The sequence below is a fragment of the Mesoplodon mirus genome (genome assembly GCF_964341445.2).
Source record: "Mesoplodon mirus genome assembly, chromosome: 4".
Taxonomy (NCBI): Eukaryota; Metazoa; Chordata; class Mammalia; order Artiodactyla; family Ziphiidae; genus Mesoplodon; species Mesoplodon mirus.
In genome coordinates this window covers 96,918,192-96,937,084 of record NC_138979.1, presented here as the reverse complement: position 1 = coordinate 96,937,084, position 18,893 = coordinate 96,918,192, and the positions used below count along the sequence as shown (strand labels likewise).

The 18,893-nt window shown below is 36.5% G+C and overlaps 1 protein-coding gene across 1 annotated transcript in view; it reads right to left on the bottom strand.

Moving 5' to 3' along the window:
• The window catches only part of SECISBP2L (SECIS binding protein 2 like), a 63,546-nt gene that overhangs the window by 23,042 nt on the left and 21,611 nt on the right, over positions 1-18,893 (bottom strand). The window contains exons 8-15 of the mRNA XM_082619848.1: positions 16,713-16,847; positions 15,173-15,253; positions 14,247-14,414; positions 13,960-14,101; positions 10,486-10,655; positions 9,581-9,713; positions 7,626-7,788; positions 5,332-5,552 (exon numbers count right to left, since the gene is read on the bottom strand). Coding sequence (XP_082475974.1) covers positions 5,332-5,552; positions 7,626-7,788; positions 9,581-9,713; positions 10,486-10,655; positions 13,960-14,101; positions 14,247-14,414; positions 15,173-15,253; positions 16,713-16,847 — 1,213 coding nt within the window. The remainder of the gene's footprint in view (positions 1-5,331; positions 5,553-7,625; positions 7,789-9,580; positions 9,714-10,485; positions 10,656-13,959; positions 14,102-14,246; positions 14,415-15,172; positions 15,254-16,712; positions 16,848-18,893) is intronic.

Sequence of the window (18,893 nt, the reverse complement as noted above, 5' to 3'; positions counted from 1 at the left end):
TAATCCAAAATCTTGGAAATAGAATGGAGAAAATACAAGAAATGCTTAACAAGGACCTAGAAGAACTAAAGAGCAAACAAACAATGATGAACAACACAATAAATGAAATTAAAAATCCTCCAGAAGGAATCAATAGCAGAATAACTGAGGCAGAAGAACGGATAAGTGACCTGGAGAATAAAATAGTGGAAATAACTACTGCAGAGCAGAATAAAGAAAAAAGAATGAAACGAATTGACAACAGTCTCAGAGACCTCTGGGACAACATTAAACACACCAACATTCGAATTATAGGGGTCCCAGAAGAAGAAGAGAAAAAGAAACAGACTGAGAAAATATTTGAAGAGATTATAGATGAAAACTTCCCAAATATGGGAAAGGAAATAGTTAAGTCCAGGAAGCACCAAGAGTCCTATACAGGATAAATCCAAGGAGAAACACACCAAGAAACATATCAAACTATCAAAAATTAAATACAAAGAAAAAATATTGAAAGCAGCAAAGGAAAAGCAACAAGTAACATACAAGGGAATCTCCATAACATTAACAGCTAATCCTTCAGCAGAAACTGCAGCCAGAAGGCAGTGGCAGGACATATATAAAGTGATGAAAGGAAAAAACCTACAACCAAGATTACTCTACCCAGCAAGGATCTCATTCAGATTTGACAGAAAAATTATAACCTTTACAGACAAGAAAAGCTAAGAGAATTCACCAAATTCTTTGCTTTGGTAAAGCACCACCAAACCATCTTTACAAGAAATGCTAAAGGAACTTCTCTAGGCAGGAAACACAAGAGAAGGAAAACACCTACAATAACAAACCCAAAACAATTAAGAAAATGGTAATAGGAACATACATATCAATAACAACCTTAAATGTAAATGGATTAAATGCTCCAACCAAATGCTCCAACCAAAAGACAAAGACTGGCTGAATGGATACAAAAACCAAGACCCGTATACATGCTGTCTACAAGAGACCCACTTCAGACCTAGGGACACATACAGACTGAAAGTGAGGGGATGGAAAAAAGATATTCCATGCAAATGGAAATCAAAAGAAAGCTGGAGTAGCAATTCTCATATCAGACAAAATAGACTTTAAAATAAAGACTATTACAAGAGACAAAGCAGGACACTACATAACGATCAAGGGATCAATCCAAGAAGAAGCTATAACAATTGTAAATATTTATGCACCCAACACAGGGGCACCTCAATACATATGGCAAATGCTAACAGCCATAAAAGGGGAAATCTACAGTAACACAATCACAATAGGGGACTTCAACACCCCACTTTCACCAATGGACAGATCATCCAAAATGAAACTAAATAAGGAAACACAAGCTTTAAATGATACATTAAACAAGATGGACTTAATTGATATTTATAGGACATTCTCTCCAAAAACAAGAGAATAAACTTTCTTCTCAAGTGCTCATGGAACATTCTCCAGGATAGATCATATCTTAGGCCACAAATGAAGCCTTGATAAATTTAAGAAAATTGAAATCGTTTCAAGTATCTTTTCCGACCACAACGCTATGAGACTAGATAGCAATTACAGGAAAAAATCTGTAAAAAAATACAAACACATGGAGGTTAAACAATACACTACTTAATAACCAAGACATCACTGAAGAAATCAAAGAGGAAATCAAAAAACACCTAGAAACAAATGACAATGAAAACATGATGACCCAAAACCTATGGGAGGCAGCAAAAGCAGTTCTAAGAGGGAAGTTTATAGCAATACAATCCTACCTCAAGAAACAAGAAACATCTCAAATAAACACCTAACCTTACACCTAAATCAACTAGAGAAAGAAGAACAAAAAACTCCCAAAGTTAGCAGAAGAAAAGAAATCATAAATATCAGATCAGAAATAAATTAAAAAGAAATGAAGGAAACAACAGCAAAGATCAATAAAACTAAAAGCTGGTTCTTTGAGAAGATAAACAAAATTGATGAACCATTAGCCAGATTCATCAAAAAAAAAAAAGGGAGAAGACTCAGATCAATAGAATTAGAAATGAAAAAGGAGAAGTAACAACTGACACTGCAGAAATAAAAAGGATCATGAGAGATTACTACAAGCAACTATATGACAATAAAATGGACAATCTGGAAGAAACAGACAAATTCTTAGAAAAGCACAACCTTCTGAGACTGCACCAGGAAGAAATAGAAAATATATACAGACCAATCACAAGCACTGAAATTGAAACTGTGATTCAAAATCTTCCAACAAACAAAAGCCCAGGACCAGATGGCTTCACAGGTGAATTCTATCAAACATTTAGAGAAAAGCGAACACCTATGCTTCTCAAAGTCTTCCAAAACATAGCAGAGGGAGGAACACTCCCAAACTCATTCTACAAGGCCACCATCACCTTGATACCAAAACCAGACAAAGATGTCACAAAGAAAGAAAATTACAGGCCAATACCACTGATGAATATAGATGCAAAAATCCTCAACAAAATACTAGCAAACAGAATCCAACAGCACATTAAAAGGATGATACTCCACAATCATGTGGGGTTTATCCCAGGAATGCAAGGATTCTTCAATATATGCAAATCAATTAATGTGATACATCATATTAACAAATTGAAGGAGAAACACCATATGATCATCTCAATAGATGCAGAAAAGCTTTCGATAAAATTCAACACCCATTTATGATAAAAACCCTCCAGAAAAATTGGCATACAGGGAACTTACCTCAACACATATGACAAACCCACAGCCAACATCATTCTCAATGGTGAAAAACTGAAACCATTTCCTCTAAGATCAGGAACAAGACAAGGTTGCCCACTCTCACCATTATTATTCTACAGAGTTTTGGAAGTTTTAGCCACAACTATCAGAGAAGAAAAAGAAATAAAAGGAATCCACATCGGAAAAGAGAAGTAAAGCTGTCACTGTGTGCAGATGACATACCATACATAGAGAATCCTAAAGATGTTACCAGAAAACTACTAGAGCTAATCAATGAATTTGGTAAAGTAGCAGGATACAAAATTAATGCACAGAAATCTCTTGCATTCCTATACACTAATGATGAAAAATCTGAGAGAGAAATTAAGGAAACACTCCCATTTACCATTGCAACAAAAAGAATAAAACACCTAGGAATAAACCTACCTAAGGAGACAAAAGACCTGTATGCAGAAAACTATGACACTGATGAAAGAAATTACAGATGATACAAACAGATGGAGAGATACACCACGTTCTTGGATTGGAAGAATCAACATTGTCAAAATGACCATACTACCGAAAGCAATCTATGGATTCAGTGCAATCCCTATCAAACTACCAATGGCATTTTTCACAGAACTAGAACAAAAAATTTCACAATTTGTATGGAAACACAAAAGACCTCAAATAGCCAAAGCAATCTTGAGAAAAGAAAAACAGAGCTGGAGGAATCAGGCTCCCGGACATCAGACTATCCTACAAAGCTACAGTAATCAAGGCAGTATGGTACTGGCACGAAAACAGAAATATAGATCAATGGAACAGGATAGAAAGCCCAGCGATAAACCCATGCACATATGGTCACCTTATCTTTGATAAAGGAGGCAAGAATATACAATGGAGAAAAGACAGCCTCTTCAATAAGTGGTGCTGGGAAAACTGGACAGCTAGCTACATGTAAAAGTATGAAATTAGAACACTCCCTAACACCATACACAAAAATAAACTCAAAATAGATTAAAGACCTAAACTTAAGGCCAGACACTATAAAACTCTTAGAGGAAAACATAGGCAGAAGTATCTATGATATACATCACAGTAAGATCCTTTTTGACCCACCATCTGGAGTAATGGAAATAAAAACAAAAATAAAGAAATGGGACCTAATGAAACTTAAAAGCTTTTGCACAGTAAAGGAAACCATAAACAAGACAAAAAGACAACCCTCAGAATGGGAGAAAATACTTGCAAATGAAGCAACTGACAAAGGATTAATCTCCAAAATTTACAAGCAGCTCATGCAGCTCAATATCAAAAAAACAAACCACCCAATCCAAAAATGGGCAGAAGACCTAAATAGACATTTCTCCAAAGATATACAGATTGCCAACAAACACATGAAAGGATGCTCAACATCACTCATCATTAGAGAAATACAAATCAAAACTACAATGAGGTATCACCTCACACCAGTCAGAATGGCCATCATCAAAAAATCTACAAACAATAAATGCTGGAGAGGGTGTGGAGAAAAGGGAACACTCTTGCACTGTTGGTGGGAATGTAAACTGATACAGCCACTATGGAGAACAGTATGGAGGTTCCTTAAAAAACTAAAAATAGAATTACCATACGACCCTGCAATCCCACTACTGGGCATATACCCTAAGAAAACCGTAATTCAAAAAGAGTCATGTACCACAATGTTCACTGCAGCTCTATTTACAATAGTCAGCATGGAAGCACCCTAAGTGTCCATCGACAGATGAATGGATAAAGAAGATGTGGCACATATATACAATGGAATATTATTCAGCCATAAAAAGAAACGAAATTGAGTTATTTGTAGTGAGGTGGATGGACCTACAGTCTGTCATACAGTGAAGTCAGTCAGAAAGAGAAAAACAAATACCATACGCTACCACATATATATATGGAATCTAAAGAAAAAACAAAAAACTGTTATGAAGAACATAGGGGCAGGAGAGGAATAAAGACGCAGACGTAGAGAATGGACTTGAGGACACGGGGATGGGGAAGGGTAAGCTGGGACGAAGTAACAGACTTATATATGGACATATATATACTACCAAATGTAAAACAGATAGCTAGTGGGAAGCAGCCGCATAGCACAGGGAGATCAGCTCAGTGCTTTGTGACCACCTAGAGGGGTGGGAGGGAGACACAAGAGGGAGGAGATATGGGGATATATGTATACCTGATTCACTTTGTTATAAAGCAGAAATTAACACATCATTGTAAAGCAATTATACTCCAATAAAGATGTTTTAAAAAAAAGTAGAATATATTTGCAGAGGTAAAGAAATGCCTGCTTAGTAGTTCCCACTCTGATCACAACACAGGGGACACTTGGTTGGCCCCAACTAAATCCTTCACTAGTGTTCATAAATGGGGATTTTCTTTACAATCTGATCTCAATTTTATTACGCTACCTCCGGTGCTGAAACATTTCATTTTCTTTCTTCATGTTCAGTATTATGTTTTATACCTAAACTCTGCTAAAGAAGACATATGGTTTCCACTTTAAAATTCACTGCATATTCTACAATTATACTACATAAATATCAAAACACTTCAAAAGTAAAATGTTCATACCTTTGGACTGGATTTTTTCACAATTTGGAGAAATTATAACACATTTGATCTTGTTTAATTTCATGTGTTTCGTAACCTCTCTTAGACCCATGACCAGCCGTCTCCTCGCTTTTGCTCTTACAGGATCCTTTTGGTAGATGCGTTCCTGGAAGCTGACAAGCTCTTGAAGAAGAAGAGTCACACATTCATCAATCTCTTTACAAAGAACCTGATTACAGTACCTGTAAAGGAAACCAAAAGTAGGTAATTATAAAATTATTTTAGGAAAAAAATACATCGAGTAACAGGTTTTCATTAAAAAATCAAGTCTTCAAAAATCTCCTAAATCCTTCAGTCAATTAGAAAAACAGAAGAGTTTTCCTGAATTACAACAGATCGGCTTTTATGCAAAGGACAGATTAACCTTGGGGAAGTACTAATCAAACACCCGATTATTAAATTCCTAAGGATATAAATCAAATGTTAACCTGTTATTAGATAAACAGGTATAATGTTTTTGGTAAGGAGATCATGTATAAAGTTATTTCATTCCAATGAAAACTAAAGATGCTTCTAATAAGAAACAAATTAATTTCATAAAAGCTAACTGAATGCCCTAATACCAACCATTCATCCTCCACGCTGGGATAAATCACAGTCTCCGGCACTGGCTTCCTCAACCATAAAAATAAGGAGTTACAGATGACAGCCTCAATGGTCCCTCTACCTCTGAAAATCTATGGTTACAGAGGATGAATTCAGTAGTTAAATTGAAGCCAAAACCAAAGAGGTCTTGAGGTAAAAGTTACATGGCTTTATATCAGGCAAAGCAACTGAATGAGGCTCTTTGTGAGATCATATATGGCTATAACGTAAAAAGCAGAAAGCAAGTAGTGTGAGGCCACTATAGTACTTAATTTCAAGGATAAGGAAGTCATTCTAGTTTGAGTAAGCTCCTTACATATTCCACTTTGCTAGTTTTCATCCATAATCTATCTCTACCATAAGCAGGTACTTAACAAGGAAAATTGGTAAAATTTCTAATCTAGGAATGCCGGGCCAGCAAATTACCACTTCTAAATTACGGATACATTATATGGTGGGAAAATCTAGGCCTTCCTTTCTTTAGTGAAAAAAAATGTTCTGCTTTGGAAATTTTTTTAATGTTTATGTGAAAAGTGTTTAAATAAATGCAAGTATGACATTACTTCAGAACAGAAGATATAACTGGACAGACTGAAGAAAGGTTATCATAAAGTACACAAAATTAAAGAATGCAACTGAAGAATAAAACATCAAAAATGCAATTTTCTTCACTCTGCTTTTCTTCCAAGCTGTTTATTTCACACATATGCAAGATTTTATTCTCCAAGTATTTCCTCTGTCCGACATCTGTGATATTTAATTAACTTCCCAAACCTAGGCGATAAGTATTTGCTCAAAAACAATAATATAAAGGAACAGAACAAACCAATATGGTTTGGATTCACACACATTTTACTTTCACCCTGGGATTCTTTCATAGGTAAACTTAAGTTCAAAGGTAAAATTAATTTATCTACACAAATGTTTACATTCTAAAATCCTTCACAGCAATAACTGTCAGTTCAAGGTTATTCACAGATGGGCATTTTCAAACTTAGAAATATATGCTTAACAACAAATAGGTTTATGTAACAGGTTCACTACATGTAGGAGGATCTTAGAAACTTGTTATTAATTGGTTAGAGAGGTTGTTTGTTTGTCTGTTTTCGCGGTACGCGGGCCTCTCACTGTTGTGGCCTCTCCCATTGCAGAGCACAGGCTCCGGACACGCAGGCTCAGCGGCCATGGCTCACGGGCCCAGCCGCTCCGCGGCATGTGGGATCTTCCCGGACCGGGGCACGAACCCGTGTCCCCTGCATCGGCAGGCAGACTCTCAACGACTGCGCCACCAGGGAAGCCCGAGAGGTTTTTTTTTTGAAGGGCCAATAATGTAAACAAAAAAGCAAAAGCATTTGGAGAGGAAAAATGTCACAGTATGACATTTTATATAATACATAAGCTGTAAGAGGCCAAATTTCATGGGTATAAACACTAGCTGATATAAAAAGAATGTATTTACTGTCAAATCACTTTTACATGAACACTGACAGCTGACAGATGGCAAATACTTTCCATATAATAAAACCCGTTGTTAAACAAAATCTGAAAGAACTTAAAGATCTTTGGTATTCTATCTGTTCAACCCACCAAGAAAGAATGATAATAATATATTCAGAACTACAGTCAAGATACCTAAGCTATTCAACCTCAATAATGAGACTAAAACTTACTCTCTAAATCTTTTGCTGTGGATTTTGGTTATTGTCGAAGATGCCATTGGACTGCCTATCCCAGAACTAGCCGGAGAGCCTTGTGACACAGGTGTCATACAGTACGGAGAGTTCTGACTTGCTGGAGAGAGGGATGCATCACTGGGCATGCTCAGTCCAGCATCTGTGGAGACGTGGGGTGAGGGGAAAGAATTTAGAAATTCTGAATGCTGAAAAGCTCTATACTGATCAACATAATTTAGAATGGCAGTTACCTTTTGTTATCACTTCCAAATTCTCCAGAAGCTACCAAGTTGGGCATTGTTTGTATCACAAACATTTCATATACTACAAAAATCAAATTTTCCTATTATGTCTTAAAATATACTCTGAAAAACATCAAGCATAGCCTACAAGTCTCCACAGAAGAGATGCAAGAAGGCCAAGTTATCTAAAACATGTATTCCCAGGAGATCTAAATCGAAGAAGAAAAGACGTATCCACTTCTACACTCTTTCCAGATCATATTACCCATCTCCTTCATCTCTATTTTTCCACCTATTTCTTAGAAATAAATTTTTTAACTGTCTAAAAATTCCCATTGCTGCTGGCAATGATGAATTCTACCTCATTCTTTCTCTCCACACCACTCCCAATTCTCCAGGCACCACCCCAGTCAGTTTCTCTTTCATTTGGTCTTTGCTCCTGTGCTCAGGCAGCCATGTTTGCAGATTCCACCTCTTGACTCAACTGCCACCTTTAGTTACTGCTTCTTTTCTAAACAGCTCTAAAACTCAGGAAATGAGTTAGTATTTGTCCAGTCCATTAATCTGCAAAGTTACACATATATCTTATCTCTCTACTGGATTGTAAACTTTCTGTAACAGGGCCAGTCCACTATATATCTTTATGACATTTCCTGACCTTCCCATCCCTACCCCGCTTACTAAAGTACATATGATGGATGTTCAACACACACTTGTTGAAGGAATGCATAAACAGATACACCTAAATACAAAGGCAATGATACTTAACTGAGAGCAAAGGGGAACCCTAACCACATATTGGAACAATTCTTAGAAGAAGTAAACTTATTTTTCTAAACACAAGGGAACACTGCTACTAAATCTATGTGTAAATCAGATTTAAATGTTTTGCCAAAAGTTGAAGAATAAATACCAGTAGAAATAGGGACCTAGTCAGGTTTCTCTTAAAATCTTTCTTCCACAGTAGTATAAATTTTAGAAGGCATCTGCAGTTTTGCTGAGGTCCCAACTGGAATCATGTGCTGGCTACCCACTGTATGGGACTGAATCTTATTGACCAACTGGACTCTGCACTACAGCAAGCTTTGCAATTCTCTACTCATTGTGGCATAGGTATTAAATCCACAAAAGCAAGGAAGAAAATCAACAAAAGCAATTCAATAAAATATACAGGTGACCCTTGTACAACATGGGGATTTAAACCGCATGTAATTTATAGTCCGCCCTTTGTATCATAGTTCCTCCACCGTCTGTGGATTCAACCAATCATGTCTGAGTAGTGCTGCAGTATTTACTATTGAAAAACATCTGTGTACAAGTGTACCTGTGCAGTTCAAACCTGCATTGTTCAAGGGTCAACTGTAGTCCTGCAAAGAAAGCCAGTTGTGTTCTAGATATAAAAGAAGGCAAGATGAAAGGAACTGTGACAGTTACAGAGGATGCATTAGTAAGATCATAATTATGAGGGTTTACAACAAATTCAGGATTTAAGCTTCAAAAATGCCATAGACCTACTATGTAACACCTGCCTCCCCACCCTTTAAACATCTCCCTACAGAAGCATCTTCAAAAGAAACCACTCTCAAAAATTAAAAAATTTAGATAAAATATGGAGCATATTTAGGAGGATAACTAGTGATATGTTGTTACCTACTAATTAAAATACTTCGGACCATTTTATAAGAAGAAGGGGGAAAGAGGTGATCTTACCTTCTTGGGAAACAATCTCCTGTGGCAAATCATCAATAAAATCTAAGTGCATTTCTATTGGTTCCTCAGATCCCAAAAGATTGTGGTCCACAGTTAAACGGCCCTTCTTTTCCTCTCTTTCTTTCAAAATAACCTAAAAGTCATTACCAGTTTTTAATTACTAATTACTCTTTAAGTGTGTACTGAATGATTAAAATGGTCACTATTACACAGGAATAGTAGTGTTCACTTAAAAAATGGATGTAAGGATTTTGGTTGGCTATGTAGAAACTGACTGGCAAAAAGGTAAACGTAATTTTAGGCACTGTAGTTGAAGGAAGTACTATATCCAAAATAAAGGAAGGCAATATAATACTACAGCTATCAAACCACATCTGCTTCATTCTTTAAATCCTAGTAGACAAACTAGGGTTCCCCCCAAAATGGATAAAATAAAACCTTTGGAAACCAGGTCACATAGTTACGTTACATTTATTTGGTCATAGATCATCTCATTCGCTCCTCCTAATAACAGTACTGAGTTAAACAGAGCAGATATTATACCCAACTTATAGATAAAGAAGAGGAGGATAAGAAAGGTTTGCTAAAACTACACAATAAGTACTGAAGTTAGTACTAGAATCCCAGGCTTCTGATACCTAGGGTCTAAAGTTTTTGGATACCTAAATGTTTAACTTTTTATTTTTTTAACTTATAGACAGAACTCATTCCCCAGGGCCTTGGTCAACACAGAAAGATAGTCATGATGCTGAGATCCCCAACCTTAAATTAACTAGCCATCATAAAGATGCACGTCTAAGAATTTTTCACAATAATCAGTTGGCCAAAACGCCACAACGACTTTTGCAAAACGACTTAAACCCTTTTTTATACTGTAAAATAAATATCCCCAGGGTTTGTTTTACCTTTTTAAGTGCTGTGGGCCGTTTTAGTTTTGCAATTTCCTTTTCTTTTCCTTTTTTTGCTTTAGAGGAAGTAATGTCCAAAGAATTAAAGGATGTCAAACAGGGCTGACCTTTGGTTAAGGGTTTTCTGTTAGTAGAGTCTTTAGTGTGAAAAGAAGCTGCAGTGACCACTAAAAACAAACAAGAACATTAGTTTTATTATTATGGCCAACTCCACATATTTTCAAAATTTCTAATAATAAACCTATAAGAACAACAACATCCTCTTCTTGTGGAAAACAGACATCATAATAGCAGGAGCAGTATATGGTCGTGCAGTATCCCTCAGATACCTCTGAAATTTCAAAACTCTGTACCTCTCCTTATTCCTAATGAATCTAACAATGACCCTTACATAAGATAATTAGTCTATCACTCCTCTCCTCATTTCAGCCTGTCAGTAAAGAATGATGACTTTCCCCTCTCAGCTGTACTCTCAGTACTATTCAGCAATTCTTTTATGCCTGATTGACTCTTACCCTCATTCTCCCGTGGATAACACCCATCCTTCAGCAGACCTAGCCTCTAATCTCAGTTCTCTCACTCTAGCAGAAAAGCTTTCCTGCTACTTCCCTGAGAAGATGCTTTCCAATATAAACTTCTAAGCCACCTGAGAGGAGGCAGCAGGCATCCTTACTCCCACCGAAGGCTTACCAACCACCTCTTCTCATAATCCCATCTCAGGATTAATTTCTCAAGGATTTTGCTCTATTGCTTTCTCCTTGCATCTTTCAAGTTCCTCCTTGACTTGACCCCTGACTCTTTTCCCTAACTCCCCAAAAGAAGTTAAAAATCTCCTCTATATAAAAGGAAGAAAAAACAGGCAAACTAACAAAACCTCTCCCCTGACTGGCTTCTAAGATACCATCACTCCCCTTTCTTCCTCATTACTTCCCAAATCATTATAATCTGGCCTCCGCCCTACCCACTCTCTTGAAACTGCTATTGCCAAGATCACATAAAACCTTGCAACTGCCAAATCTAACTCTGATTCTTTGCTCTATTCTAGAGCAAAGCAGCATTTGTTACCAAAGACCACATCCTCTTCCTCAAAATTCTATCCTCACCTTTTGTGACATTACGTTCTATTTTTCTCACTCTTTCTCAAACCTGTTTTTCTGGTTCTTCTTCCTTCTGTCTTTTAACCCTGAGCATTCTACAGGGGTTTATCCCTGAACATCTTTTTTCTAATTTTTCTTTCCCCTGACAATCTTATATATTTCCACAGCTACAACAATCATCTCTATCTGAAATTCACTGACTTCTAACCTGAACTGCACATACCTAACTATAAGTTAAATAGGAACCACCAGGATCTCCCTAACCAGCATTTCAAATACAACAGGGCCAGAGTCTGTCCTTCCCAAGAAAATTCTTCTTCTGTGATCTTTATCCTGTTTGGTATCATCATATACCTAACCTAACCCCCACCACAGTCCTCCAAGTCAGAGGGTTTGGAGTCATCTTTGACCTGTTTCCACATTCCATCAATTAAAAGCCCCTACTAATTCCTTAAAATCCTTTTACATCTTTGCCATAGTCCCGTCCTTCTTTTGGACTTCCCAAGAAAGCTGATTTCTTTGTAATCAACACTTCCCAATTTAAACACTGGTGATAGATTAGAGGTTAATCTCACTTCCATCTGTCAAGAATCTTACTCCCCCTTTAAAGGCCAGTCCAAATGCTATCATGTATGAAAGCATTTGTAACATACATCCCTGTTGACATAAATCACTCTTTCTTCTATAAGTTCATAAAACTTTGCTGGTATCTTTCCTAAGGCACTGCTTTTTATTAGTTATGTCGGTACGTCTTTCTCTCAGACTAGATTATAAACTCCTTGACCACAGGTATATCTTAATCATATCTGTAATTCCACAGTTCTTGACACCACACTTTGCATGCAGATACTTACATTTGTATATATTAATGTGCTAAACAAATCAAAGTTGTAATAATAAGCCACTTAAAGTTATCACAGGCTAACAATCTCTTTCCCAAAATAACTGGCTAACCTTTATTGAATGATTATAACCCAGACGCTCTTCTAAGCACTTTACATGTATCATCTCATTCAATCCTCAAAACAATCCAGAAGCAGGTACTGTATTATCTCCATTTTAATGTAAGGAAACTGAAGCACAGGAAGATTAAATAACTCGCCAAGGAAAAACATGGAAGAACAGTATTCAAGACGCAGCTCAACTCCAAAGCCCCTGCATGCAGCCACTAGACCACACTGCCTCTGGAACACTGCTAACTCTCAGTTCCATTCCCTAGAGTCCTTTACTCTTAGTGAGATGTTACTGCCACTTCCCTCATCTCAACAGCATGCAACGCTAAAGCTTAGTATACACTCAGTAAAAAAAAATTATTTTTACTAACAGTTACTCAAAGCTAAGGTTCATACTGGATGGTAACTAGCTATAGGTTTAAACATTTTGCACACACGATTAAAGTTATAAACTGTTACTTATATTTTTGTTTAAAAACAGTAGACCCTTTACATAGGAACAGAGGAAAGAGAAAATTCCATTCTTCCTCTCAACATCAGTGCTTTTTGTTGGTGCCTTTCCCTTTATCTTATTCCTCATCCTCTAAATATAAAGACTATGAAAAGAAATGAAGGAGCATGTCAAAGGTGCTGAGCTGTAACTTTGATGAGGTTTGTTAAAATATAAATTACTGTTTCAGCAGAAAGCCAGCTCATTTTCTCTCTCCCTCCCTCCCCTCCTCGCCCTCCCTCCCCCAACTTCTCTCCCTCTCTCTCCCTGTCTCCCTTTTTCTCTCTCTCTCTCTCACACATACACACAAAATTTGATTAAAACTCCTATGTTTCCCATTTGGTTTTAAATTGGATAATTAACAGTTATAGAGCCAAATTACTTGTGATTCTTATTGATACCTTTGAAGAAGAGAAAAATTTGGTTGGTTCATAACATATACCAACCAACATTTGAACAGAGACCTGGAGGACCTGATGGAACAAACTATACTGATGCCTGAGGGAAGAGAGTTCCAGGTAAAGGAAAGAGCAAGCACAAGGACACTGAGCTTGGAGCATGTTGGATGTGCCTGTGGAACAGCAAGGGGGCTAACGTGGCTAGAGCAGTGAGTGCCGGGGAGAATGGTGATGAGGGCAAAAAGGTAACAGGATCAGCTAAGATATGACTTAGGAACCTGGCTTCGCTCCAAGTGAGATGACGAGCTACTAGAGGATTTTGAACTTATATTTGAAAAAGAGCGCTCCTTTTAAGATAGACTGGGGGTTGGGGGAAGGAAAGGTAGGTAATAGTTAGGAGGCTACTAGTAGCAGGAGAGAAGCTGCTGAGTAATCAGACTCTGGATTTTTGTAGGTATATATAATTTAGATTAACAATTTTCAAAATACATTACCAAAGCCAAATAGCAAATTGCTAGGATTAATGATATCACCTGTATATGACAGAGGTCTGGTATTAGTAATTTGCCGTGCTTTCATGGCTTGTTGTTGTTTTTCCAGAGCTGCTAACATGTCCCCCAAATCTAGTTGTACAGGTGTTTTATTCTTTTTCCCAGCTGCCTTTGATAAAGCTTCCTGCAAGGTAAACATGAAAACATTTATTTTTCATTTTAGTATGAAAATGTGACAATTTAAGATAATTATATTTGTCACTCTTCCATCCATCCCCCAAAACCTACCAAATAAACTATCATATTTGTTCATAAAAATGAATACATACCTGTAGTTTTTTTTGCTCCATACTTATTTCTGAATATTCTTGAGCTGTGGCAAGGGCTGCTGCTAAAGCTTTCTTCTTTTGACTCTTTGCACGTTTAGGAACTGAGGTTGTAATGGGAATTGGTGTCTGAACTATATTGATTGGTGAGTTCTCAGGTAAATCATCCAACTATGATAACCAGAGAAAAACATTTGTTAGTGATTCCATAAAAGTCTAATCATGGGCTTCCCTGGTGGCGCAGTGGTTGAGAGTCCGCCTGCCGATGCAGGGGACGTGGGTTCGTGCCCCAGTCTGGGAGGATCCCACATGCCGCGGAGCGGCTGGGTCCGTGAGCCGTGGCCGCGGAGCCTGCGCGTCCAGAGCCTGTGCTCTGCAACGGGAGAGGCCACAACAGTGAGAGGCCTGCGTACCGGGGGAAAAAAAAAAGTCTAATCATAAGGAAAGACAATCTAGAATGTGAGATGTTCTACAGTATAACTGGACTAGACTCTTCAGAAGATTCAATTACATAAAGAACAGAGTGAGATGGTGGGATCATTCTAGACTGGGAGACTGGAAAATAATAGAGACAAAACAGCAAAATGCAATAGGTGATAACTGTCTGGATCCTGGACTGAAAACAAAATAACTCCAAGGTAAAGTTTTGCAACAACTGGGGAAATTTTAGCATGGACTATATGGTTTATGATGTCATTTAATTAATGGTATTTCCTTGTCTGTAATGGAACTATGGATTTCAAAGGACAGTGTCTCTGTTCTGGCTATGCTGAGAAGAAATACTAAAGATCAGTACTAAATACAGTGCTTCTTCTATACCATGCTGCCCTACAAGTCTTTATACTTAGCTGTAATATTTCTTTTCAACATTGCCGTAGCTCAAAAGATGTTCAAGTATTTTGCTTATCTTTTTTAAAAGAGTCACTTACTACTTTTGAAGAAAGTTTCTGTTGAATATTCTCATCTTTAGCACTTCCATTCTCATTTAGTTCTCGAAATCCATCTTCATCCTGAAATAGTTCCACATTTTAAGTAAAAACAGAGTTCAAAGCAATAAACTCTTAAGAACAACATTTATAATGCTTAAGAGTAATGAAATGACAGGGAAGTAATTTTTTAACTCAATATTAAACTATTTAAAATCAGTCTTAAAAAGGAAATCTCATTTCTCACATGCTAAAACATAGCTAATTTAATTATTCAAGGATGGGGATACATCCACACGTGTCCATCCTTTGGATTTCTGCATCTACTATTCCATTTTTATTAATAATTCTACCCTAAGGTGGGTAAGTAAATAAAAAGAAATTCAAAAAGGATTTTATCACATTTCACATACTTTTGAAAAGATTTTAAACACATGGTTTAATATGAATTTCATTAATATATTCCCTGTCCCATTACTACATACACCAGTCAATAAAATTAAAAGTTAAAAAATAAATTCCCTATTCAAAGTAATTTCTTAACCAATATCCTCCTTTACACTGAAATTTATCTATTATTTTTAACTAAATATAAGTATGGAACCAATCATATGATTAAGTGCAAATAAAAAATCTGCCACATGTACTGTTCTCGATACACTACTTGAGCTGAACCCTCAAGTCCTTTAGGTCAATTACTAAGCTTATCTAACATATTATTCATCTGAAGCCTCTGGCCTCAAGCATATTTAAACTCCATCTATTTACTCATTTTATAGAAACTATATAACAAAGATGAGTTACCTGGGATGTTGTTCACCATCTTGACACAATCAAATTCTACTCATTCTTTAAAACCTATTCCAAATGTTATCCCTATCCTGCCTCAAACCCAAAGGGACTTACTTCTCCTTTCAACTTCAACCACACCCAAGAAGTATCAGGTGTGTACATGTCTACATTCCTCTATTACACAGCAACCTCCCTAAGGCTAGTGTGTTTATTCACCTTAATGTATCATGCAGAGCACCTTACTTTAAACATACAACAGTCCTCCAATGAGCAGCAGTTAGATGAATAAATAATAGAAACACTGCAATTAGAATATAAACTGTCTGCCTATTAGAAAAAGTAAAATAGCCTTTTATCTTCCTTCTTCAAGACTCCCCTGGCTAGCAGCACAAACTGACTAGACTGAACTGTTTAAATCTGAAAAACTTAATAAATAGATTCAACAAAGATAATAAAAGTTAGGAAGAAAGTTTCAAACTAGGTGAAGTCCACGTAAAATTAAGCTCTACCTCCATACGTTACCTCAAAATGAATACTCATGACAAAAATTTATAAAAATAAACATTAATAAAGTTAATGTTAGACTAACTATATATAACCAAGACAAAAACGACAAGAAAAATACATCTAAGTAACTTACAATCTACTTGCAGTCACATGTTAAGACATAAAAAATACTTATCATAATGTAAGAAAAATTAATTTCTTAATGGCAACATTTGCTATAACAATATACAGTTTGAAAAAATACCTCAAAATATAAAGACTCGGAATTTGGGTCGCCTCTATGACACTGACTGGGGTTTAACTGCTTATTATCTTGTCTCTTTTGCAAATTCTGTCTTCTTTCTGAGGAAGTACTATGTCCTCGGCATCTGAATCCAACCTAAATAAACCCCAGAGGGGGGAAAATATATTACTTTTAAGTAAAATGTTTTATTAAAGTATAACATCCAGAAATGTACCCCAAAGTATACAGCACAATGAATTTTCATAAAGTGCATAACTTAGTACAAAAGGTTAAAACTTTTGACAAATAAGGTCATTATAATGAAAATACAAAAATGTGATAATTAGTGCATGTTACTTTTTTCCCTTGTGCATGAACGTTTATATCAACTTTATTTGTAATGCCAAAAACTGGAAACAACCCAGATATCCTTCATTGGGAGAGTAAACTCACTGTGGTATATGCATTCTATAAAACAGCAGTCAGTCATGAAAAGGAACAAACTACTGATATACCCAATAATCTGTATGAATCTCCAGAAAACGATGCAAGTGAAAAAAAGCCAATCCTGAAAAGACTGTATGAGTTCATTTATACAACATTCTTGAAATGACAAAACCATAAAAAGGGGGAACAGATTAGTGGCTTCTAGGGGTTAAGGAGAGGCTGGTGGGGAAGGGAAGGGAGTTTGGCTATAAAAAGGCAACATGAGGGATCCTTGCAGTAATGGTTCTGTTTTGAATCGACTCTATTGATGTCAATATCAGGGTTGTGATACTGTGCCATAGTTGCAAGATGTTATTACCATTGGGAGAAACTGAGTATTACCTTTTTATAAAACTATCGTAGGTCTTTTAATATCTGTAGTTTTATTGTTTTTTAATTCCTAGGAAATATAAAAAATTTTAAATCTTGTTTATAAGAAAACAGATTTAAAAGAATAAAATTGTCATTCAATCACATAAATTATTATTATCCTATTGAACCATCTGCAAAATGTTCAACTGTCATAAAAGTAAGAAAAAAACACATTAAGCACTTTAAGAATATTAAGACAATCAAGTTCCCTCTCTTAAGTACCTAATGCAACTTAGATGAAATGCCTCTGAACCAGGACACCTAGAGAAGATGTGAAAAGTATGATCCTCTTTACCAGTTACTCAAGAATTCTAACAATATACAGAACTTGAAGCAGACCTGGACTGAAGGTGCTGTTGTATAGACTTTGGATTATTAAATCAAAAATATGCACACAGGGCTTCCCTGGTGGCGCAGTTGTTGAGAGTCTGCCTGCTGATGCAGGGGACACGGGTTCGTTCCCCGGTCTGGGAAGATCCCACATGCCGCGAGGCGGCTGGGCCCGTGAGCCATGGCCGCTGAGCCTGTGCTCCACAACGGGAGAGGCCACAACAGTGAGAGGCCCGCATACCAAAAAAAAGTATGCACACAAAGACCTAGAAGCACCTAGCAATTCCCATGCTAAGCAACTGGTCTAAAAAGACTTGCTGATAAGCAACAGAATTTTTTTTTTTTAAGAAACAATTTTTATACTCTCTTGGGAAGTAGGCTTTATGGCAGAACTATAGGCCAGAAGATAGTCATATAGCAAATGTAATCTTCCTTAGAATATGCACAATGGGGCTACTTCCTATAACCTATAAGCATCTGTTAAAAAACTTGATAATTTGCCAGGTACCCAACAGTTCCTTGGTTTTAAATATTTACCTCATTTTAAAATAAACTCATGAACATGGATAGAGAGATAGAGGAATACATATGTGATGAAGCAAATTTCTGTAAAATCTTTGATAGCATCAAGCTAGTAGCTATATGAATGGTCTCTATAAAATTCCTTGAACTTTAAGGTCTGTTTAAAAATTTTCATAATAAAATATTTTTTAAATTGGCTCATAAAAAGCAGCTCATACAAGGATGCTAAAACAAATGCAATTTACAATGTCTAGGTACTAAAGAAACAACTGAATTCACATAAATTATTAACACTGAAACAAAAACTAATAATCAAGCCCCAATATTGGAATGAATAGAAGCAAGAGAATAATTCTTGAGTACAACTCTTCATTTCTTTGTACACTCACTATCACGAACAAGTAAATGTAAACCTGCCCTCCAAACAGCATTACAATTATATCAAAATGTAAGCCCTGTTGTAAACCAGCCTTAGTATATATGCATTAATGT